Here is a 25,593-nt window from a genome sequence, read left to right as displayed (position 1 = left end):
TTCCGCCACCCTCAACATGGCGGCCACTACGGCCGACGTCTAAAGCCCCACTCTCGCGTCAGGCGCTCCGAATGCCGCGGGACCGCCTCCTCCCGCGCGCACCTACGTGCTTGCGTACCCACGGCCCCGCCCAACCAGGCGCCTTCCCCGTCGCCTCTCTCAAGATGTCCGCAGAACGGAAGCGGGCCTTGCGGCCCCTCCCCTTCCGGAAGCAGCTGTCAGGGTGATCCGCTCAGAGGGCGCAAGATGGCAGCGGCCTCTGTGACCGTGGCGGTGGCGGCGGCGGCGTTGGCGGCTGAGCGGGCGGCGGGCGCGTCCTTATCCTTTCGGCGAGGCCCGGCGGGGGCGCTGCGGTTGCTGCAGGTGAGCGAGACCGGAGTGTCCGGGAGGGGAGGGGCTCCGCAGCGGTTGGCCTCGGCAGGCGGCTAGTCCTCAGTGAGGAAGAGGAGGAAGGTGCCGGCCAGTCCTTTCCTCCTCCGTCCTGGCTCCGAGGAACGTGGCTGCCTGGGCGGCTGGGTCCGACCCTGGAGGCTTTTGCCGAGGGAGCAACAGAAGCGGCGTCCTCCCGGCCGCCCATAGCTGTCAACGTTTCCCTTCTTTTAAGGGAAATTCCCTTATTCCGAATAGGATTCCTCGCAAGAAAGGGGAAAAGTTGACAGCTATGCGGCCGCTCCGCTCCCCATCTTCATTCCTGACCGCTGTAGCCGGAGGGGCGGATGGGGACTCTGCTTGCAGAGGGGCAGAGGCTGATGCCTGGGCTGCCAAATTGAATAAAATTTGGAGGGGGCATTGAATGGCAGTGTTCATCGACTTGGGGGGAGGGAGTGAAGGGCCCTTGGCCCCTAGGAGTTGGCTCCTAAATCTCCACTCTCAACTGGGGGGAAGCACCCACCACCAAATGCTATGGGCAGCTGCAGCAATGGGAAGGAGAGAGCAGCAGCCGTAGTCTGCCAGGCAATGGAGGAGGGCAAGGGGCCCCTACCAACTGTGTCTGCATTGCTTCAAGTGAGGCACCCTCAGTGCAAGTACCCCCACCTGTAGTGCAAAAGAGACATAATGATGATGGTAGTAAACTCTGGCTGGCCCCAAGCGCACACTTGCCTCAGAGATGGAACTGTTTGCCCAGCTGTGCATGCCTCTTGCTCAGCTCTCAGGTCTCCTTTCCTTCTTCCTTGGTGTACAGGTTTGCCGCAGGGCACACGCAGCAGCTGCCGCCGCCACTCCTGACACACAGCCAGCCACCCGCATTAAGAAGTTTGCAATATATCGGTGGAACCCAGACAACCCCGGGGAGAAACCTCGTATGCAGACATATGAAGTTGATCTGAACAAGTGAGTAGTGCTTTGAAGAAGGGGCTGGACAAGACCCCTCTGCCCTCCGCCAAGGGATGTTGCCCACCCTTGGGTGCTCCTGTGCATCATGTTATACAATTATAACATGTTACACAACAATTTATATGTTATGTAACAATTATAACATGTTATACAACACACACACAGCCAGGAGTATACATACATAAATGCATAATCCCAGATATCTCCTTTTGCCTTCAAATAAAATGGCATTCATCTCTAAATCATGAGAATGAAACGAAAACACAGAACAAGTCCAAGGCCAAGTTTAGCTTGTGGTCAACCCCAGAGACCCTCTCCAGTCACATAGCAGGAAATTCTTCCTGAGGAAGTGGACTTGTCAAAAGAGCCAATATCTATGTATAAAAGAAAAAGGTCCTTTACAATAGATTCTGGTGTCAAGGTATCCACCATTTCAGGCCAGGCCAGGAGGGGCAATTATCAGGTATTGTCAGCCATCTCGATTGACAGACTGTGATGTTTTGGGGTGGTCTTTCTGTAAAAGGGGGGTGAATACTTTCTGAGGTTTTAAAAGATGTTACACACCTTTGCTTGGGGCTTCTCACCTGTCTCACAAGGCGGGGTAGCGGGGAGGGACTCTGTTTGCAAACGGAACGGCCAATAAAGAAAAGGCAGCCTTGCTTTCTACTGCCTGGTCTTTCCTCCATTTTCGTTTATTTCTTTGACCAACAAGGCGATCCATTGAGGGGGTGGGGAGGGCTGTATAGCAATTATAACAGTGCAATCAGTGGCAGCAAGCAAAGGGCGTTGGTATCAGGTGTTGAGGCACAAAGATGAAGGTGCCTTCGGTTTGGTAACCCAAGATGGAGGCATTCATCAGAGCATGGGGAAATTGTAGCAGGCACCTTCAGCAGGGCCACACGTTAAGTCAGGCCAGCTTAGCACACAGAAATGTAGCTTGCCTCCAGCTGGACTTCGCTTCAGAGCAGCCACTTCCTGCTTTTCAAAAACATGTGAATTACTGCTGCTAGCAAGTGACCTGGCATCATATTTGGTGGCTTGGACAGGTTGTGACCTTGCTGTGGTAATGCAGTGACATCTTTATTCTGTTTTAACCCATTTCCTTTGCTTTAAGAATGTGTAGTGGGGGCCCATATAAGGAAGGAGAGCAGTGGACTAAGAGATGAGCAGAGAACTTGGTATTTCTCTTTCTAGATGTGGACCGATGGTTCTTGATGCCCTGATCAAGATTAAGAATGAAATGGACTCCACCCTGACCTTCCGCAGGTCTTGCAGAGAAGGTAAACTTGTGCCTTGTTTGCTGTCTTCTGAGAAGCCCAGGTGGGCTCAGGTGAACGATGGTCAAGGCAAGGCCCACCTCCTACCTGTTCACACTTTCTGCTGCCAGAGCATTTGAGCAACTTGATTTAGGTTGGCCTAAATGGGAGAGAGTCACCTCTCTCCATGACCTGCTAAAACCTTGTGAAGAGGCCAAATTCTGAAACACATGGCAGCTTTTGCAAGTTTTGAGGTTGAGATGGTTAAACCTGTCTAACAAGACTTAGGAATCAGAATTGCTTAAAAGATTAATGGTTGAATCCAGCTAAGTTTTACTCAGCATAGGCCCATTGCAGTTAATGGACCTAAGCTGATGATGAGCATTAATTTTCATGGGGCTACTCTGAGTAGGACTAACTCCTATCACTTCAGCATCCTCTGACCCCATGGCCATGACCGAGGCTGATGATAGTAGCTGTAGTCAAAAACAGTGGTTTTCAATTCAAAAGCCATGGGCTTTTGAAAATGTTGATATCTCTATGGTAATTATTGTATGTGAATGCTTCCATCGACCTCCTGGGTGGGTTATGTGGACCCCCTGGGGTGCATGGACCACCGTTTGGGAATCTCTGGTATAAAACTTATGGAAGGCATCAGGTTGAGGAAAGTATGCTGGGACAGACCCATGACTGCCCAGGAAAAAAGGCTTTGGATATAACCCCAAAGCTCTTTGGGACAAGCGTTCTCTGTTGTTTATAAATAGATCTGTAATTGGCATACATAACGTGGCTATAAATAGCTCTGTTTAATAACATACTCTCTCCGCTTAGGCCTGTTGTAAAACAAGACGCAAACAAATGCTGAAAGAGTTTGCACTATCTCTTCAAATTGCCACAAGATTAACTGCTTTTTAAGAGGCTTTGTGGAAAGAGAAGCAATGCTTCCTTTTGAAAAATTAAAACAGCTTTGATGTGAGGAGCTTAGATGTAGGAAGGTGGAGATTTTGAGTAGGACCAGGGAAGCAGAACATCAGCTTTGCATGCATAAGGTCCCAGGTTCAGTCCCCACCAACTCTCAGTCAGTCTGAGAGAGACCCCTGCTGTTGTGCTGATAATGAGAGCCAGTATGGTGTAGTGGTTAAGAGCGGTAGTCTTGTAATCTGGGGAACCGGGTTCGATTCCCCGCTCCTCCACATGCAGCTGCTGGGTGACCTTGGGCCAGTCACACTTCTCTGAAGTCTCTCAGCCCCACTCACCTCACAGAGTGTTTGTTGTGGGGGAGGAAGGGAAAGGAGAATGTTAGCCGCTTTGAGACTCCTTAAAGGGAGTGAAAGGCGGGATATCAAATCCAAACTCTTCTTCTTCTTCTTCTAATGAACCCATGGCCTGACTTGATGTGAGGCAGCTTTCTGTATTCCTATGGCGGGAGGCAGTGAGCTGCTGGCCCTGTTGTGACTTGTCCTCTCCTTGTCCTAGGCATCTGTGGCTCCTGCGCAATGAACATTGGTGGAGGCAACAGTTTGGCTTGTACCACGAGGATTGACACTGACCTTGGCAAGGTCGCCAAAATATACCCTCTCCCACACATGTACGTGGTGAAGGATCTTGTACCAGTAAGTTCACACCTTCTTTGTAGCCCAGTTGGCAGAAGGTATTGTTATTTCTTTGGAAACAGGAAAACTAAGGAAATATAGCAGAATGTATCGGGGTGCCAAGTTTTTGTCTCTGAGATGGCCCCCTGCCCTTGTACGGGGGTGAGGGGCTCTGAGACGTAGGGGGCTGTCCAACTGAGCCCAGCCTTTGCCCCTTCTTGAGTCCGTTGCACTCAATAAATGCTTTTTTCCATTCCAGGACTTGAGCAACTTCTATGCCCAGTACAAAGCCATCCAGCCGTATTTGAAAAAGAAGGACGAGTCCATGCAAGGCAAAGAGCAATACCTCCAGTCCATAGAAGATCGGGAGAAGCTGGTCATTACTCCTCTTTTCTTTTCATTCTGCTTCATTGGTGTTTTGGCCTGTCTTAACTTCTTCCCACGGGGAGGCAGCCTCTAGTATTGGCAGCTGCAGTCTCACCTCCCCGGGTCACCCCTCCTTCCTGTCCTGAGACCCCCATCACTGAGAGGCCTGCTTGGCTTACTCCACTTCAGGGTTCTGCTCCTCCACTCTCAGAGGAAGCCCTCTCTTGTCCCTGCTGCTGCCCAAGAGCTCTGCTTAAGAAGGGCCTCCAGGAACTGAACCCACGACATTGTGCACCAAGCCCCTGCCACTAGTTCTTATGGGCACCTAAGAAGAGCCCTGGCGGGACGCGGATGGCGCTGTGGGTAAAAAGCCTCAGTGCCTAGGGCTTGCCGATCGAAAGGTTGGCGGTTCGAATCCCCGCGGCGGGGTGTGCTCCCGTTGCTCGGTCCCAGCGCCTGCCAACCTAGCAGTTCGAAAGCACCTCAAAGCGCAAGTAGATAAATAGGGACCGCTTACTGGCGGGAAGGTAAACGGCGTTTCCGTGTGCGGCTCTGGCTCGCCAGATGCAGCTTGTCACGCTGGCCACGTGACCCGGAAGTGTCTCCGGACAGCGCTGGCCCCCGGCCTCTTAAGTGAGATGGGCGCACAACCCTAGAGTCTGTCAAGACTGGCCCGTACGGGCAGGGGTACCTTTACCTTTTTAAGAAGAGCCCTGAAGCAGGATCAGGCCCATCTTGCCCAATATCCTCTCTTCCTGTGGGGCATCTTCGAGCAGGACAGGAGCACACACCACTCTCTGGCCCTTTGGTCCCCAGCAATTGGCACACGAAGGCTTCTTACCTCTGGCAATGGAAGTACTGCACAACCGTAGCCATCAAAAGCCTTGTCCTCCTCAGTGAATTTGTCTAAATCCCCCTTTCAAGCCATGAATCTGCCCCACCCCACCTCAGCCTCTTTTTCTGCCCAGGAAGTTGTGCATCCTTCATTTTGCTGAGTGGCAGCCGCTCCTGCTGCTGCTCCTGGCTTCGAGGCTGAGATAGTGTAGGAGATGAAAATGGCCTCCTTTTCTCAAGCAGTCCTGCCTGGTCACTCGGAGGCAAAGCTGAGTTGCCCGGGGCAATTGGGCAGGGGTCTGCACATCGAGCCTGGCTAAAAGACTGGTGCAGTTCTTAGCGGAGAGGTGGAAGCCCCTCTCCTGCTTCATGCCCCCAAGTGGCCTCCTTCAGCAGATCACTGGCCTCCCTCCCCTTGAAGAGTCTTACAGAGCCTTTGGGGCAAACCGAGGGTGGCTCATCTTCAAAGCTCCATCAGCCTGGAGCCAGGTGGGAGGAGGGCAGTTCCATTATGGCAGAGCCTGGAGCCAGGCAGGGGATCTCTATCCCATTCATCTTCTCCCTTTCCTGGAGGGACATGTAGCGAAACAGGAGCTGCAGTTGCTGCACACAAACTGACAAACACACACACACACTATGCCCAATATTTGACTTACAGACTTGCCATTTGATGTGGCGACAGTGGTGCCCCGTCTTGGGTAGTTTCAGAATAATAATAATAATAATAATAATAATAATAATAATAATAATAATTTTTATTTATACCCCGCCCTCTCCAGCCAAGGCCGGGCTCAGAGCGGCTTACAAGCAATAATAAAAACAAGATGAATGATTACAACTTAAAAACAAAAGTAAAATACAACATTACAATAATGGAACATTAAAATATTAAAATGTAGCCTCATCGCAGGAGGAGAAGGAAAAGAAAAAAGAAAGAGAGGGACAGAGGGAATCAAATTGGCTCCAAGCCAAAGGCCAGGCGGAACAACTCTGTCTTACAGGCCCTGCGGAAAGAAATCAGATCCTGCAGGGCCCTGGTCTCATGAGGCAGAGCATTCCACCAGACCGGAGCCAGTGTTGAAAAGGCCCTGGCTCTGGTTGAAGCCAATCTAACTTCCTTAGGGCCTGGGACCACTAGGGTGTTGTTATTTATGGACCTTGAGGCTCTCTGTGGGGCATACCAGGAGAGGCGGTCCCGTAGGTATGCGGGTCCTAGGCCGTGAAGGGCTTTAAAGGTCAAAAGCAGCACCTTAAATCTGACCCTGTACTCCACCGGGAGCCAGTGCAGCTTGAAAAGCACTGGGTGAATATGCTCCCATGGCAGAGACCCCGTGAGGAGCCTCGCTGCAGCATTCTGTACCCGCTGGAGTTTCTGGGACAGCTTCAAAGGCAGCCCTGCGTAGAGCGAATTACAGTAGTCAAGCCTGGAGATGACCGTCGCATGGATCACCTCTAAGTGACATTTCAGTGGCCCTGTCAGTGGCTGCTCCTTGCCACTGCGGTTTGGGAGGGAGCGTTCCGTGTTTCAAGGCAGCGCAGCCCTGAAAAACACTTGCTGGGGAACAAACTGGCATTGTGGCAGCCCACCAAGTCCCTTTCCCTTGCTTTTGTTCACTTCATTGGAGGTTGTCTGGGTGGATTGGGACCCACACAAGGTGTTCCTCTGGTGGGGCTGCGCTTCATTTTCCCTCATGGCAGATGCTAAATAGTCCTTTGACTCTGGCTCCTCTTTTGCTCCCTGCCAGGACGGGCTATACGAATGCATCCTCTGTGCCTGCTGCAGCACCAGCTGCCCCAGCTACTGGTGGAACGGAGACAAGTACCTGGGCCCCGCTGTGCTCATGCAGGTAAAAAGACCAGAAGTGCCCACTGGCTGCCAGGGAATAGCCGGGTGGGGAAGCCCAGAACTCAATCCATCTTGCCAGTGGGGTATGAGACCAGTGGGGTATGAGACCATCTTGCCAATGGGGTATGAGACTCCTGCCAATCATCAGTGGGGTATGAGGGGAAGGGAGGACCAGGTATGGGGAGATGCTCAGTGGTTCTCAGGTTGAAGGAGGGAGAGGCTGTGATGGACAGGAGCCAGGGGATGCGTTTCTGGTGGGCTAGCAGGTGGGTGCAGAAGACCCTGGAAAGAGAAGAGGGAGTCAGCTGAATGGGCAAAAGGTGTCATGGTGAAAGGCAGAGGGAGGGGGAAGGAGTGTCAGGCATTGCGTGGCGATTCCTGCCTCCCACCAGTTGGAATAAATAAAGAGACAGGACACCAAAATATTAGGTTAATGGGCGAAATTGGCCACAACTATATTGGTTACAGGTAAGAGCGGTGTTGGCTTTAGGCATTGGACCTATCAGACTATCCGGCATGAGAACCGGAAAGGGTTAACACCAGCAGGGGGAGCCCCTGAGATGCACATCCCTAGGCACTCCCCGAGGGGTCACCGCTCAGGGGCGCGCTTTAGGCCCTAGCCTCCATAGGTTTCGGACGAGGCAACGCCCCTGGAATCCTTTATCGGACTACCCTTAAATATTTGGGGGAGGTGATGGCGCTCCTCCCCCCGACTCATCTGCATAATAATACCCCTACCAATGCCTAACCGCCAAACCAAAGGCGTTGTGACGATTTGCTACGAGGTAGGCGAAAAAACCAAATGGCTTTAAAGGAATGCCAATGAGCCAAGTGGAAAAATCTCCTTGCGGCAACCAACCGAGGTTCATAGCAAAGTCCGAGGGAAAACCTAGAGGGTGGATGGGTGGGAAACCGCAGCTGGGGTGAGGAAGGAAAGGGGCGATCTCGGGCCGCGCAGACCTTAAGTGACCCAAGCCTTGCTGCCAGCTGATTGGCTGGCCCTGGGGCTGACGCAGGTTGCGCGGGGCCGCAGCCAGCCCCACGCGGATGTTGGTGGGCGTGAGCCCGCAAACCCTCCCCTCCTTATGTCGGCAGTGGCTTTAGGGAGACCCCTGGGCATGTAAGCCCCTCTTCTGTGCAAGGATTCACACCCAGCACCCTCTTTTTCTGTCTTCCAGGCTTATCGTTGGATGATTGACTCCCGGGACGATTACACAGAGGAGCGCCTAGCTCAGCTGCAGGACCCCTTTTCCCTATACCGTTGCCACACCATCATGAACTGCACAAAGACCTGCCCCAAGGTGAGGGCTCTAACCCCCCCCCCCCCGCCAGCACAGTCCACACTGGGGGAATGGAGGGGAGGGAAGAAGCTGCAGTCGTTTCTCTCCCCCTTCCCCCAGGGGCTTGGCCAGAAATGCTATTGGGACACTTTGAGAAGGACATTCATAGAATCATAGAGTTGGAAGAGACCACAAGGGCCATCGAGTCCAACCCCCTGCCAAGCAGGAAACACCATCAGAGCACTCCTGACATATGGTTGTCAAGCCTCTGCTTAAAGACCTCCAAAGAAGGAGACTCCACCACACTCCTTGGCAGCAAATTCCACTGTCGAACAGCTCTTACTGTCAGGAAGTTCTTCCTAATGTTTAGGTGGAATCTTCTTTCTTGTAGTTTGGATCAATTGCTCCGTGTCCGCTTCTCTGGAGCAGCAGAAAACAACCTTTCACCCTCCTCTATGTGACATGCTTTTATATATTTGAACATGGCTATCATATCCCCCCTTAACCTCCTCTTCTCCAGGCTAAACATGCCCAGCTCCCTTAGCCGTTCCTCATAAGGCATCGTTTCCAGGCCTTTGACCATTTTGGTTGCCCTCCTCTGGACACGTTCCAGTTTGTCAGTGTCCTTCTTGAACTGTGGTGCCCAGAACTGGACACAGTACTCCAGGTGAGGTCTGACCAGAGCAGAATACAGTGGCACTTTTACTTCCCTTGATCTAGATGCTATACTCCTATTGATGCAGCCCAGACATTGGGATGCTTCTGGCTCCATGTGAGTCCAGCAGGTACAGACTCTGTGCGGCTGTTCTGGGCTTGTTTCCGCAGGCTGCTCTGCTGTGTTTTCTTGGGGGGGGGGCAGCCTCTGGAAATGGGTGACTCAGTCCATGTGGGTGAGGGGCAGATAGCGGCCAGGATGGGGAACTCGGGGTGTTTCTGCCCTCCCAGCAGCCCCATCATGCCAGTCAGCAGGGTTGGTGGTCATGGACTTTGCAGGTGAGAATCATATTCCAGCAGCACCTTGAGGGCTCTTTTCCCTTTGCTCTGTGGAAAGGGATGAAGGGAGCTCCCTGCCTGCTGCCACATTTCCATTTGCCTCTTGGATGAGCAGATGTGTTGGACTTGGCAATGGGGTTGCACTAGCAGTTGAAGGACTTTCTCTGTTACGATATAGAAACAATGCTGCTGCGAGCTGCTTGCTTGAAAACAACATCATATGATGTTGGGACTGTCCATGGGAAACAGAGGGCACCGGAATTAGCTCAGAGTGTAATATGGGCTGTACAGGAAGTGTTTGCTCTCTTGACTGCTGGAGTTTGAAGAGAGCAGTCATGTTTTTTGTAACGCTGCAAAGACAGAAATAAAGTCATGTAAATACGTTTCTATCTCTTTCCCCTGCCGGGGGGGCAGGAAAGAGGGTGTGTGTTCTTCTCACGCTGAGAAGGATCGCCTATCGCGACCTCTGCCTGGATCCTGCCGGGAAAGCAGACCGGGAGGTCAACAGGAGACCAAGCCGGGTGCCTGGGAGAGTTGCCAGTTTCTCTTGATAAAGGCTTGATTTCCAACATTCTCCACCTTTCCTGTTCTTGTTTCAGGGGCTGAACCCTGGAAAAGCGATTGCTGAGATCAAGAAGATGATGGCCACCTACAAGGAAAAGGCAGCCAGCGCTTGACATCCCTTCAGGGCCTTTGCTTCTCAGCTCCACTTACCCTGCCCCTTGCCGGAAGTTAGCTAACTTATATTTGCGGTGCCTGGCCCTGCCCGGTTTATGTGGGTTTTCTCCACGGCCATTCATGTACGATGAAAGCTTGCAAGGATTAATAAAAGTCATTAGCAAATCTCTCTGTGTCTCTCAGTTCATCTTCCTCCCCACCCTGTGTCCTTAGACTGGTCCCCTCTCTCTGTCTCCTGCTTGCAGACTGCCTGGGACTGAAGGTATTTTTTTGGGTGTGGGTGTGTGTTGGGTTTGTACAGAATGGTCCCAAAGGGGACAGGAAGGTTGGGCAAGAGTGAGCATAGCTTGAAGGTAGCAACGTGGGGCTGCTTCCAACCTTCTGTAGGCTCTGCGATGAGAAGCAGTGTTTTATTATGGCAGCCTCTTCCCCCACAACTTGGAGCCCCAAATCCGTCCTTGCCCCTAAAGCTTCCATATTGTTTTCTTTGGGGCTCCTGTTCTTCCTGTATGTTGCCAGTCCAAGCCAATTGGAACCTGCCAAACCAGTTGGAAAAGGTCCAGGCTTGTTCCAACTTGCCCAGACCAGTTTAAACTGGCCTAGACTGGTTGGAACTAGCTCATACTGGTTGCAACAGGTCTAGACTGGTTTGAACTGATCAAAGCCGTTTGAACCGGTCAAGACCGGTTTGCGCCAACCAAAGCCGGTTTGAACTGGACTAGGCTGGTTTGAACTGATCTAGGGCGGTTTGTGCTGGTTTAAGCCAGTATGGCCGGTCCAAATCGGTTTGAACTGGTCTAGGCTGGTTTGAGCATGTCTAGACCAGTTTGAACTGGTCTAGGCCGGTTTGTGGGGGTCCAAGCCGGTTTGAACCAGTCTATGCCCTGATCATCTGTGGGTCTGGGCTCTTGGGGTCCCAAAACTGCTCTCAAAGGGAACATCGGGGCATAGCCCCCCTTCTTGTTACGAAGGTAATGTCCTCCTTTAGATGGAGGTAGCATGGGGGGGGGCTTGTTGCATCACTTTCCTTCATCTTTATTACTAACTTCTTTCCAGTATCAGTTTTTGCATCCACAACTGCCCACAGGCCTGACTTTCTCTCAGTGGCTGGAGTGCCTACGGGGTTGCTGATGTCACCCCGGGTTGGAGTTGCGCCCACTTCTCCAGGTTCGGCTCCTCCTTCAGCTCCCAGGGCCTCCAATGCTGAAGTGCCTATAATCTCCTTTTGCTGGGGGCTTGGACTTGGGCAAATTGGGATTTATTTTGAACCAGCACTGGGGCTGGCAAGGAGGGCACATCCGGGATGCTAGATGGAGCTTGTACTAATTGGACTGCAGCGGGTGGCTGGACTGGAGGGGATGGCACAATCCTGGCCGAAGGGGCATATGGAGGCGGAAGGAGAAAATCCTCCTCTTCTGGGTGGCCCTGGTATATCTTCTTAGCAGGGGCTGGAGGCTTGGGTAGCCCCGGGGACATAATTTCAGAAAAAATCTGACTTTCGGGAATTCACTCAAAAATGGTGTCCAACGGTTGCAAATGCTCCCCTGAAAGGTTTGGCGGATGAAACAGAAGGCTTTTTATCACAGGACAAGAAATCAGAGCTCGAGAACTTAACCGGCGGAAAAATATTTTTTTGAAAAAATCCCTAAGCCGGGGTCACAATTTCAGAAAAAATCTGACTTTCGGAAATTCACTCAAAAATGGTGCCCAACGGTTGCAAATGCTCCCCTGAAAGGTTTGGTGGTCGAAACAGAAGGCTTTTTATCAAAGGACAAGAAATCATACCTTGACAACTTAACCGGCGTTAAAATATTTTTTTGAAAAAATCCCTAAGCCCCGGGGTCACAATTTCAAAAAAATTCTGACTTTCGGGAATTCACTCAAAAATGGTGCCCAACGGTTGCAAATGCTCCCCTGAAAGATTTGGCGGTTGAAACAGAAGGCTTTTTATCACAGGAAAAGAAATCAGCCCTCGGCAACTAAACCGGCAGGAAAATATGTTTTTGAAAAAATCCCTAAGCCCCGGGGTCAAAATTTCAGAAAAAATCTGACTTTCGAGAATTCACTCAAAAATGGTGTCCAACGGTTGCAAATGCTCCCCTGATAGGTTTGGTGGTTGAAACAGAAGGCTTATTATCACAGGACAAGAAATCAGCCCTCGACAACTTACCCGGCGGAAAAATATGTTTTTGAAAAAATCCCTAAGTCCCGGGGTCACAATTTCAGAAAAAATCTGACTTTCGGGAATTCACTCAAAAATGGTGTCCAACGGATGCAAATGCTCCCCTGAGAGATTTGGCGGTCGAAACAGAAGGCTTTTTATCACAGGACAAGAAATCATACCTCAACAACTTAACCGGCAGAAAAATATTTTTTTGAAAAAATCCCTAAGCCCCGGGGTCACAATTTCAGAAAAAATCTGACTTTCGGAAATTCACTCAAAAATGGTGCCCAACGGTTGCAAACGCTCCACTGAAAGGTTTGGCGGTCGAAACAGAAGGCTTTTTATTACAGGACAAGAAATCAGAACTCGACAACTTAACTGGCAGAAAAATATTGCTTTGAAAAAATCCCTAAGCCCCGGGGTCACGATTTCAGAAAAAATCTGACTTTTGGGAATTCACTCAAAAATGGTGCCCAACGGTTGCAAATGCTCCCCTGAAAGATTTGGCGGTTGAAACAGAAGGCTTTTTATCACAGGAAAAGAAATCAGCCCTCGACAACTTAACCGGCAGAAAAATATTTTTTTGAAAAAATCCCTAAGCCCCGGGGTCACAATCTCAGAAAAAATCTGACTTTTGGGAATTGACTCAAAAATGGTGCCCAACGGTTTTCAATGCTCCCCTGAAAGGTTTGGCGGTCGAAACAGAAGGCTTTTTCTCACAGGACAAGAAATCAGACCTCGACAACTTAACCGGCAGATAAATATTTTTTTTAAAAAAATCGCTAAGCCCCAGGCGGGGTCACAATTTCAGGAAAAAACTGACTTTTGGGAATTCACTCAAAAATGGAGCCCAACGTTTGCAAATGCTCCCCTGAAAGGGTTGGCAGTTGAAACAGAAGGCTTTTTATCAAAGGACAAGAAATCAGCCCTCGACAACTTAACCGGCCGAATTTTTTTTTTTTTAAAAAATCCCTAAGCCCCGTGGTCACAATTTCAGAAAATATCTGACATTTGGGAATTCACTCAAAAATGGTGTCCAACGGTTGCAAATGCTCCCCTGAATGGTTTGGTGGTCGAAACGGAAGACTTTTTATCATGGGACAAGAAATCAGACCTCCACAACTTAACCGGCAGAAAAATATTTTTTTGAAAAATTCCCAAGCCCCGGGGTCACAATTTCAGAAAAAATCTGACTTTCGGGAATTCACTCATAAATGGTGCCCAACGGTTGCAAATGCTCCCCTGAAAGGTTTGGCGGTAGAAAAAGAAGGCTTTTTATCACAGGACAAGAAATCAGCCCTCGACAACTTAACCAGCAGAAAAATATTTTTTTGAAAAAATCCCAAGCCCCGGGGTCACAATTTCAGAAAAAATCTGACTTTCGGGAATTCACTCATAAATGGTGCCCAACGGTTGCAAATGCTCCCCTGATAGGTTTGGTGGTCGAAACAGAATTCTTTTTACCAAGGGACAAGAAATCAGACCTCCACAACATAACGGGCAGAAAAATATTTTTTTGAAAAAATCCCAAGCCCCGGGGTCACAATTTCAGAAAAAATCTGACTTTAGGGAATTCACTCATAAATGGTGCCCAACGGTTGCAAATGCTCCCCTGAATGGTTTGGTGGTCGAAACGGAAGGCTTTTTATCACGGGACAAGAAATCAGACCTCCACAACTTAACCGGCAGAATTTTTTTTTTTTGAAAAAATCCCAAGCCCCGGGGTCACAATTTCAGAGAAAATCTGACTTTTGGGAATTGACTGAAAAATGGTGCCCAACAGTTGCAAATGCTCCCCTGATAGGTTTGCTGGTCGAAACAGAATGCTTTTTACCACGAGACAAGAAATCAGACCTCCACAACTTAACCGGCAGAAAAATATTTTTTTGAAAAAATCCCAAGCCCCGGGGTCACAATTTCAGAAAAAATCTGACTTTCGGGAATTGACTCAAAAATGGTGCCCAACGGTTGCAAATGCTCCCCTGAAAGGTTTGGCGGTCGAAACAGAAGGCTTTTTATCACAGGACAAGAAATCAGCCCTCGACAACTTAACCGGCAGAAATTTTTTTTTTTGAAAAAATCCCTAAGCCCCGGGGTCACAATTTCAGAAAAAATCTGACTTTCGGGAATTGACTCAAACATGTTGCCCATCGGTTGCAAATGCTCCCCTGAAAGGTTTGGCGGTCGAAACAGAAGGCTTTTTATCACAGGACAAGAAATCAGCCCTCGACAACTTAACCGGCAGAAATTTTTTTTTTGAAAAAATCCCTAAGCCCCGGGGTCACAATTTCAGAAAAAATCTGACTTTTGGGAATTGACTCAAAAATGGTGCCCAACGGTTGCAAATGCTCCCCTGAAAGGTTTGGCGGTCGAAACAGAAGGCTTATTATCACAGGACAAGAAATCAGACCTCCACAACTTAACCGGCAGAATTTTTTTTTTGAAAAAATCCCTAAGCCCCGGGGTCACAATTTCAGAAAAAATCTGACTTTTGGGAATTCACTCAAAAATGGTGCCCAACGGTTGCAAATGCTCCCCTGAATAGTTTGGTGGTCGAAACAGAAGGCTTTTTATCACGGGACAAGAAATCAGACCTCGACAACTTAACCGGCAGAAATTTTTTTTTGGAAAAAATCCCTAAGCCCCGGGGTCACAATTTCAGAAAAAATCTGACTTTTGGGAATTCACTCAAAAATGGTGCCCAACGGTTGCAAATGCTCCCCTGAAAGGTTTGGCGGTCGAAACAGAAGGCTTATTATCACAGGACAAGAAATCAGACCTCCACAACTTAACCGGCAGAAATTTTTTTTTTTGAAAAAATCCCAAGCCCCGGGGTCACAATTTCAGAAAAAATCTGACTTTTGGGAATTGACTCAAAAATGGTGCCCAACGGTTGCAAATGCTCCCCTGAATGGTTTGGTGGTCGAAACAGAATGCTTTTTACCACGGGACAAGAAATCAGACCTCCACAACTTAACCGGCAGAAAAATATTTTTTTGAAAAAATCCCAAGCCCCGGGCTCACAATTTCAGAAAAAATCTGACTTTCGGGAATTCACTCAAAAATGGTGCCCAACGGTTGCAAATGCTCCCCTGAAAGGTTTGGCGGTCGAAACAGAAGGCTTATTATCACAGGACAAGAAATCAGACCTCCACAACTTAACCGGCAGATTTTTTTTTTTTAAAAAAATCCCTAAGCCCCGGGGTCACAATTTCAGACAAAAATCTGACTTTCGGGAATTCACTCAAAAATGGTGCCCAACGGTTGTAAATGCTCCCCTGAAAGGTTTGGCGGCCGAAACAGAAGGCTTTTTTATCACAGTACAAGAAATCAGCCCTCGACAACTTAACCGGCAGAAATTTTTTTTTGAAAAAATCCCAAGCCCCGGGGTCACAATTTCAGAAAAAATCTGACTTTCGGGAATTGACTCAAAAATGGTGCCCAACGGTTGCAAATGCTCCCCTGAAAGGTTTGGCGGTCGAAACAGAAGGCTTATTATCACAGGACAAGAAATCAGACCTCCACAACTTAGCCGGCAGAAATTTTTTTTTTTAAAAAATCCCTAAGCCCCCGGGTCACAATTTCAGAAAATATCTGACTTTCGGGAATTCACTCAAAAATGGTGCCCAACGGTTGTAAATGCTCCCCTGAAAGGTTTGGCGGTCGAAACAGAAGGCTTTTTTATCACAGACAAGAAATCAGCCCTCGACAACTTAACCGGCAGAAATTTTTTTTTTGAAAAAATCCCAAGCCCCGGGGTCACAATTTCAGAAAAAATCTGACTTTCGGGAATTCACTCAAAAATGGTGCCCAACGGTTGCAAATGCTCCCCTTAAAGGTTTGGCGGTCGAAACAGAAGGCTTATTATCACAGGAGAAGAAATCAGCCCTCGACAACTTAACCGGCAGAAATTTTTTTTTTCGAAAAAATCCCTAAGCCCCGGGGTCACAATTTCAGAAAAAATCTGACTTTCGGGAATTCACTCAAAAATGGTGCCCAACGGTTGCAAATGCTCCCCTGTAAGGTTTGGCGGCCGAAACAGAAGGCTTTTTATCACAGTACAAGAAATCAGCCCTCGACAACTTAACCGGCAGAAATTTTTTTTTTGAAAAAATCCCAAGCCCCGGGGTCACAATTTCAGAAAAAATCTGACTTTCGGGAATTGACTCAAAAATGGTGCCCAACGGTTGCAAATGCTCCCCTGAATGGTTTGGTGGTCGAAACGGAAGGCTTTTTATCACGGGACAAGAAATCAGACCTCCACAACTTAACCGGCAGAAAAATATTTTTTTGAAAAATTCCCAAGCCCCGGGGTCACAATTTCAGAAAAAATCTGACTTTCGGGAATTCACTCATAAATGGTGCCCAACGGTTGCAAATGCTCCCCTGAAAGGTTTGGCGGTCGAAACAGAAGGCTTTTTATCACAGGACAAGAAATCAGCCCTCGACAACTTAACCGGCAGAAATTTTTTTTTGGAAAAAATCCCTAAGCCTCGGGGTCACAATTTCAGAAAAAATCTGACTTTTGGGAATTCACTCAAAAATGGTGCCCAACGGTTGCAAATGCTCCCCTGAAAGGTTTGGTGGTCGAAACAGAAGGCTTATTATCACAGGACAAGAAATCAGACCTCCACAACTTAACCGGCAGAAATTTTTTTTTTTGAAAAAATCCCAAGCCCCGGGGTCACAATTTCAGAAAAAATCTGACTTTTGGGAATTGACTCAAAAATGGTGCCCAACGGTTGCAAATGCTCCCCTGAATGGTTTGGTGGTCGAAACAGAATGCTTTTTACCACGGGACAAGAAATCAGACCTCCACAACTTAACCGGCAGAAAAATATTTTTTTGAAAAAATCCCAAGCCCCGGGCTCACAATTTCAGAAAAAATCTGACTTTCGGGAATTCACTCAAAAATGGTGCCCAACGGTTGCAAATGCTCCCCTGAAAGGTTTGGCGGTCGAAACAGAAGGCTTATTATCACAGGACAAGAAATCAGACCTCCACAACTTAACCGGCAGAATTTTTTTTTTTAAAAAAATCCCTAAGCCCCGGGGTCACAATTTCAGACAAAAATCTGACTTTCGGGAATTGACTCAAAAATGGTGCCCAACGGTTGCAAATGCTCCCCTGAAAGGTTTGGCGGTCGAAACAGAAGGCTTATTATCACAGGACAAGAAATCAGCCCTCGACAACTTAACCGGCAGAAATTTTTTTTTTGAAAAAATCCCTAAGCCCCGGGGTCACAATTTCAGAAAAAATCTGACTTTCGGGAATTGACTCAAAAATGGTGCCCAACGGTTGCAAATGCTCCCCTGAAAGGTTTGGCGGTCGAAACAGAAGGCTTTTTATCACAGTACAAGAAATCAGCCCTCGACAACTTAACCGGCAGAAATTTTGTTTTTGAAAAAATACCTAAGCCCAGGGGTCACAATTTCAGAAAAAATCTGACTTTTGGGAATTAACTCATAAATGGTGCCCAACGGTTGCAAATGCTCCCCTGAAAGGTTTGGCGGTCGAAACAGAAGGCTTTTTATCACAGGACAAGAAATCAGCCCTCGACAACTTAACCGGCAGAATTTTTTTTTTTTCAAAAAATCCCAAGCCCCGGGGTCACAATTTCAGAAAAAATCTGACTTTCGGGAATTCACTCAAAAATGGTGCCCAACGATTGCAAATGCTCTCCTGAAAGGTTTGGTGGTCGAAACAGTAGGCTTTTTATCATAAGACAAGAAATCAGCCCTCGACAACTTAACCGGCAGAAATTTTTTTTTTGAAAAAATCCCTAAGCCCCGGGGTCACAATTTCAGAAAAAATCTGACTTTCGGGAATTCACTCAAAAATGGTGCCCAACGGTTGCAAATGCTCCCCTGAATGGTTTGGTGGTCGAAACAGAAGGCTTTTTATCACAGGACAAGAAATCAGCCCTTGACAACTTAACCGGCAGAAATTTTTTTTTTGAAAAAATCCCTAAGCCCCGGGGTCACAATTTCAGAAAAAATCTGACTTTCGGGAATTCACTCAAAAATGGTGCCCAACGGTTGCAAATGCTCCCCTGAATGGTTTGGTGGTCGAAACAGAAGGCTTTTTATCACAGGACAAGAAATCAGCCCTCGACAACTTAACCGGCAGAAATTTTTCTTTTGAAAAAATCCCAAGCCCCGGGGTCACAATTTCAGAAAAAATCTGACTTTTGGGAATTCACTCAAAAATGGTGCCCAACGGTTGTAAATGCTCCCCTGAAAGGTTTGGTGGTCGAAACAGAAGGCTTATTATCACAGGACAAGAAATCAGACCTCCACAACTTAACCGGCAGAAATTTTTTTTTTCAAAAAATCCCAAGCCCCGGGGTCACAATTTCAGAAAAAATCTGACTTTTGGGAATTGACTCAAAAATGGTGCCCAACGGTTGCAAATGCTCCCCTGAATGGTTTGGTGGTCGAAACAGAATGCTTTTTACCACGGGACAAGAAATCAGACCTCCACAACTTAACCGGCAGAAAAATATTTTTTTGAAAAAATCCCAAGCCCCGGGGTCACAATTTCAGAAACAATCTGACTTTCGGGAATTCACTCAAAAATGGTGCCCAACGGTTGCAAATGCTCCCCTGAATAGTTTGGTGGTCGAAACAGAAGGCTTTTTATCACGGGATAAGAAATCAGACCTCGACAACTTAACCGGCAGAATTTTTTTTTTTGAAAAAATCCCTAAGCCCCGGGGTCACAATTTCAGAAAAAATCTGACTTTCGGGAATTCACTCAAAAATGGTGCCCAACGGTTGCAAATGCTCCCCTGAATAGTTTGGTGGTCGAAACAGAAGGCTTTTTATCACGGGACAAGAAATCAGACCTCCACAACTTAACCGGCAAAAATTTTTTTTTTGAAAAAATCCCTAAGCCCCGGGGTCACAATTTCAGAAAAAATCTGACTTTCGGGAATTCACTCAAAAATGGTGCCCAACGGTTGTAAATGCTCCCCTGAAAGGTTTGGCGGTCGAAACAGAAGGCTTTTTTATCACAGTACAAGAAATCAGCCCTCGACAACTTAACCGGCAGAAATTTTTTTTTGAAAAAATCCCAAGCCCCGGGGTCACAATTTCAGAAAAAATCTGACTTTCGGGAATTGACTCAAAAATGGTGCCCAACGGTTGCAAATGCTCCCCTGAAAGGTTTGGCGGTCGAAACAGAAGGCTTATTATCACAGGACAAGAAATCAGACCTCCACAACTTAGCCGGCAGAAATTTTTTTTTTTAAAAAATCCCTAAGCCCCCGGGTCACAATTTCAGAAAATATCTGACTTTCGGGAATTCACTCAAAAATGGTGCCCAACGGTTGTAAATGCTCCCCTGAAAGGTTTGGCGGTCGAAACAGAAGGCTTTTTTATCACAGGACAAGAAATCAGCCCTCGACAACTTAACCGGCAGAAATTTTTTTTTTGAAAAAATCCCAAGCCCCGGGGTCACAATTTCAGAAAAAATCTGACTTTCGGGAATTCACTCAAAAATGGTGCCCAACGGTTGCAAATGCTCCCCTGAAAGGTTTGGCGGTCGAAACAGAAGGCTTATTATCACAGGACAAGAAATCAGCCCTCGACAACTTAACCGGCAGAAATTTTTTTTTTCGAAAAAATCCCTAAGCCCCGGGGTCACAATTTCAGAAAAAATCTGACTTTCGGGAATTCACTCAAAAATGGTGCCCAACGGTTGCAAATGCTCCCCTGTAAGGTTTGGCGGCCGAAACAGAAGGCTTTTTATCACAGTACAAGAAATCAGCCCTCGACAACTTAACCGGCAGAAAATTTTTTTTTGAAAAAATCCCAAGCCCCGGGGTCACAATTTCAGAAAAAATCTGACTTTCGGGAATTGACTCAAAAATGGTGCCCAACGGTTGCAAATGCTCCCCTGAATGGTTTGGTGGTCGAAACGGAAGGCTTTTTATCACGGGACAAGAAATCAGACCTCCACAACTTAACCGGCAGAAAAATATTTTTTTGAAAAATTCCCAAGCCCCGGGGTCACAATTTCAGAAAAAATCTGACTTTCGGGAATTCACTCATAAATGGTGCCCAACGGTTGCAAATGCTCCCCTGAAAGGTTTGGCGGTCGAAACAGAAGGCTTTTTATCACAGGACAAGAAATCAGCCCTCGACAACTTAACCGGCAGAAATTTTTTTTTGGAAAAAATCCCTAAGCCCCGGGGTCACAATTTCAGAAAAAATCTGACTTTTGGGAATTCACTCAAAAATGGTGCCCAACGGTTGCAAATGCTCCCCTGAAAGGTTTGGCGGTCGAAACAGAAGGCTTATTATCACAGGACAAGAAATCAGACCTCCACAACTTAACCGGCAGAATTTTTTTTTTTTTTTAAAATCCCTAAGCCCCGGGGTCACAATTTCAGACAAAAATCTGACTTTCGGGAATTCACTCAAAAATGGTGCCCAACGGTTGCAAATGCTCCCCTGAAAGGTTTGGCGGTCGAAACAGAAGGCTTATTATCACAGGACAAGAAATCAGCCCTCGACAACTTAACCGGCAGAAATTTTTTTTTTGAAAAAATCCCTAAGCCCCGGGGTCACAATTTCAGAAAAAATCTGACTTTCGGGAATTCACTCAAAAATGGTGCCCAACGGTTGCAAATGCTCCCCTGAAAGGTTTGGCGGTCGAAACGGAAGGCTTTTTATCACGGGACAAGAAATCAGACCTCCACAACTTAACCGGCAGAAAAATATTTTTTTGAAAAATTCCCAAGCCCCGGGGTCACAATTTCAGAAAAAATCTGACTTTCGGGAATTCACTCATAAATGGTGCCCAACGGTTGCAAATGCTCCCCTGAAAGGTTTGGCGGTCGAAACAGAAGGCTTTTTATCACAGGACAAGAAATCAGCCCTCGACAACTTAACCGGCAGAATTTTTTTTTTTTCAAAAAATCCCAAGCCCCGGGGTCACAATTTCAGAAAAAATCTGACTTTCGGGAATTCACTCATAAATGGTGCCCAACGGTTGCAAATGCTCCCCTGAAAGGTTTGGCGGTCGAAACAGAAGGCTTTTTATCACAGGACAAGAAATCAGCCCTCGACAACTTAACCGGCAGAATTTTTTTTTTTTCAAAAAATCCCAAGCCCCGGGGTCACAATTTCAGAAAAAATCTGACTTTCGGGAATTCACTCAAAAATGGTGCCCAACGATTGCAAATGCTCTCCTGAAAGGTTTGGTGGTCGAAACAGTAGGCTTTTTATCACAGGACAAGAAATCAGCCCTCGACAACTTAACCGGCAGAAATTTTTTTTTGGAAAAAATCCCTAAGCCCCGGGGTCACAATTTCAGAAAAAATCTGACTTTTGGGAATTCACTCAAAAATGGTGCCCAACGGTTGCAAATGCTCCCCTGAAAGGTTTGGCGGTCGAAACAGAAGGCTTATTATCACAGGACAAGAAATCAGACCTCCACAACTTAACCGGCAGAATTTTTTTTTTTTTTTAAAATCCCTAAGCCCCGGGGTCACAATTTCAGACAAAAATCTGACTTTCGGGAATTCACTCAAAAATGGTGCCCAACGGTTGCAAATGCTCCCCTGAAAGGTTTGGCGGTCGAAACAGAAGGCTTATTATCACAGGACAAGAAATCAGCCCTCGACAACTTAACCGGCAGAAATTTTTTTTTTGAAAAAATCCCTAAGCCCCGGGGTCACAATTTCAGAAAAAATCTGACTTTCGGGAATTCACTCAAAAATGGTGCCCAACGGTTGCAAATGCTCCCCTGAAAGGTTTGGCGGTCGAAACGGAAGGCTTTTTATCACGGGACAAGAAATCAGACCTCCACAACTTAACCGGCAGAAAAATATTTTTTTGAAAAATTCCCAAGCCCCGGGGTCACAATTTCAGAAAAAATCTGACTTTCGGGAATTCACTCATAAATGGTGCCCAACGGTTGCAAATGCTCCCCTGAAAGGTTTGGCGGTCGAAACAGAAGGCTTTTTATCACAGGACAAGAAATCAGCCCTCGACAACTTAACCGGCAGAATTTTTTTTTTTTCAAAAAATCCCAAGCCCCGGGGTCACAATTTCAGAAAAAATCTGACTTTCGGGAATTCACTCAAAAATGGTGCCCAACGATTGCAAATGCTCTCCTGAAAGGTTTGGTGGTCGAAACAGTAGGCTTTTTATCATAGGACAAGAAATCAGCCCTCGACAACTTAACCGGCAGAAATTTTTTTTTTGAAAAAATCCCTAAGCCCCGGGGTCACAATTTCAGAAAAAATCTGACTTTCGGGAATTCACTCAAAAATGGTGCCCAACGGTTGCAAATGCTCCCCTGAATGGTTTGGTGGTCGAAACAGAAGGCTTTTTATCACAGGACAAGAAATCAGCCCTTGACAACTTAACCGGCAGAAATTTTTCTTTTGAAAAAATCCCAAGCCCCGGGGTCACAATTTCAGAAAAAATCTGACTTTCGGGAATTCACTCAAAAATGGTGCCCAACGGTTGTAAATGCTCCCCTGAAAGGTTTGGTGGTCGAAACAGAAGGCTTATTATCACAGGACAAGAAATCAGACCTCCACAACTTAACCGGCAGAAATTTTTTTTTTTGAAAAAATCCCAAGCCCCGGGGTCACAATTTCAGAAAAAATCTGACTTTTGGGAATTGACTCAAAAATGGTGCCCAACGGTTGCAAATGCTCCCCTGAATGGTTTGGTGGTCGAAACAGAATGCTTTTTACCACGGGACAAGAAATCAGACCTCCACAACTTAACCGGCAGAAAAATATTTTTTTGAAAAAATCCCAAGCCCCGGGCTCACAATTTCAGAAAAAATCTGACTTTCGGGAATTCACTCAAAAATGGTGCCCAACGGTTGTAAATGCTCCCCTGAAAGGTTTGGTGGTCGAAACAGAAGGCTTATTATCACAGGACAAGAAATCAGACCTCCACAACTTAACCGGCAGAAATTTTTTTTTTTGAAAAAATCCCAAGCCCCGGGGTCACAATTTCAGAAAAAATCTGACTTTTGGGAATTGACTCAAAAATGGTGCCCAACGGTTGCAAATGCTCCCCTGAATGGTTTGGTGGTCGAAACAGAATGCTTTTTACCACGGGACAAGAAATCAGACCTCCACAACTTAACCGGCAGAAAAATATTTTTTTGAAAAAATCCCAAGCCCCGGGCTCACAATTTCAGAAAAAATCTGATTTTCGGGAATTCACTCAAAAATGGTGCCCAACGGTTGCAAATGCTCCCCTGAAAGGTTTGGCGGTCGAAACAGAAGGCTTATTATCACAGGACAAGAAATCAGACCTCCACAACTTAACCGGCAGAATTTTTTTTTTTTAAAAAATCCCTAAGCCCCGGGGTCACAATTTCAGACAAAAATCTGACTTTCGGGAATTCACTCAAAAATGGTGCCCAACGGTTGCAAATGCTCCCCTGAAAGGTTTGGCGGTCGAAACAGAAGGCTTATTATCACAGGACAAGAAATCAGCCCTCGACAACTTAACCGGCAGAAATTTTTTTTTTGAAAAAATCCCTAAGCCCCGGGGTCACAATTTCAGAAAAAATCTGACTTTCGGGAATTCACTCAAAAATGGTGCCCAACGGTTGCAAATGCTCCCCTGAAAGGTTTGGCGGTCGAAACGGAAGGCTTTTTATCACGGGAGAAGAAATCAGACCTCCACAACTTAACCGGCAGAAAAATATTTTTTTGAAAAATTCCCAAGCCCCGGGGTCACAATTTCAGAAAAAATCTGACTTTCGGGAATTCACTCATAAATGGTGCCCAACGGTTGCAAATGCTCCCCTGAAAGGTTTGGCGGTCGAAACAGAAGGCTTTTTATCACAGGACAAGAAATCAGCCCTCGACAACTTAACCGGCAGAATTTTTTTTTTTTCAAAAAATCCCAAGCCCCGGGGTCACAATTTCAGAAAAAATCTGATTTTCGGGAATTCACTCAAAAATGGTGCCCAACGATTGCAAATGCTCTCCTGAAAGGTTTGGTGGTCGAAACAGTAGGCTTTTTATCATAGGACAAGAAATCAGCCCTCGACAACTTAACCGGCAGAAATTTTTTTTTTGAAAAAATCCCTAAGCCCCGGGGTCACAATTTCAGAAAAAATCTGACTTTCGGGAATTCACTCAAAAATGGTGCCCAACGGTTGCAAATGCTCCCCTGAATGGTTTGGTGGTCGAAACAGAAGGCTTTTTATCACAGGACAAGAAATCAGCCCTTGACAACTTAACCGGCAGAAATTTTTCTTTTGAAAAAATCCCAAGCCCCGGGGTCACAATTTCAGAAAAAATCTGACTTTCGGGAATTCACTCAAAAATGGTGCCCAACGGTTGTAAATGCTCCCCTGAAAGGTTTGGTGGTCGAAACAGAAGGCTTATTATCACAGGACAAGAAATCAGACCACCACAACTTAACCGGCAGAAATTTTTTTTTTGAAAAAATCCCAAGCCCCGGGGTCACAATTTCAGAAAAAATCTGACTTTTGGGAATTGACTCAAAAATGGTGCCCAACGGTTGCAAATGCTCCCCTGAATGGTTTGGTGGTCGAAACAGAATGCTTTTTACCACGGGACAAGAAATCAGACCTCCACAACTTAACCGGCAGAAAAATATTTTTTTGAAAAAATCCCAAGCCCCGGGGTCACAATTTCAGAAACAATCTGACTTTCGGGAATTCACTCAAAAATGGTGCCCAACGGTTGCAAATGCTCCCCTGAATAGTTTGGTGGTCGAAACAGAAGGCTTTTTATCACAGGACAAGAAATCAGACCTCGACAACTTAACCGGCAGAAATTTTTTTTTTGAAAAAATCCCTAAGCCCCGGGGTCACAATTTCAGAAAAAATCTGACTTTCGGGAATTCACTCAAAAATGGTGCCCAACGGTTGCAAATGCTCCCCTGAATAGTTTGGTGGTCGAAACAGAAGGCTTTTTACCACGGGACAAGAAATCAGATCTCCACAACTTAACCGGCAGAAAAATATTTTTTTGAAAAAATCCCAAGCCCCGGGGTCACAATTTCAGAAACAATCTGACTTTCGGGAATTCACTCAAAAATGGTGCCCAACGGTTGCAAATGCTCCCCTGAATAGTTTGGTGGTCGAAACAGAAGGCTTTTTATCACGGGTCAAGAAATCAGACCTCGACAACTTAACCGGCAGAAATTTTTTTTTTGAAAAAATCCCTAAGCCCCGGGGTCACAATTTCAGAAAAAATCTGACTTTCGGGAATTCACTCAAAAATGGTGCCCAA

The 25,593-nt window shown here is 46.9% G+C and overlaps 1 protein-coding gene across 1 annotated transcript; it reads left to right on the top strand.

Annotated features, from left to right (window-relative positions):
• The first annotated feature begins 203 nt into the window (after window positions 1-203).
• SDHB (succinate dehydrogenase complex iron sulfur subunit B) lies at window positions 204-10,349 on the top strand. The gene is made up of 8 exons (XM_083454264.1): window positions 204-363; window positions 1,184-1,332; window positions 2,530-2,615; window positions 4,068-4,204; window positions 4,443-4,559; window positions 7,129-7,230; window positions 8,408-8,530; window positions 10,102-10,349. Exons 1-8 carry the CDS (start codon window positions 247-249, stop codon window positions 10,177-10,179), a joined length of 909 nt encoding a protein of 302 aa, XP_083310390.1. The 5' UTR covers window positions 204-246; the 3' UTR covers window positions 10,180-10,349.
• The last annotated feature ends 15,244 nt before the right edge of the window (window positions 10,350-25,593 follow it).

The sequence above is a fragment of the Podarcis tiliguerta genome (genome assembly GCF_965153285.1).
Source record: "Podarcis tiliguerta genome assembly, chromosome: 8".
Classification (NCBI taxonomy): domain Eukaryota; kingdom Metazoa; phylum Chordata; class Lepidosauria; order Squamata; family Lacertidae; genus Podarcis; species Podarcis tiliguerta.
This window is presented reverse-complemented; position numbering and strand designations above follow the sequence as displayed.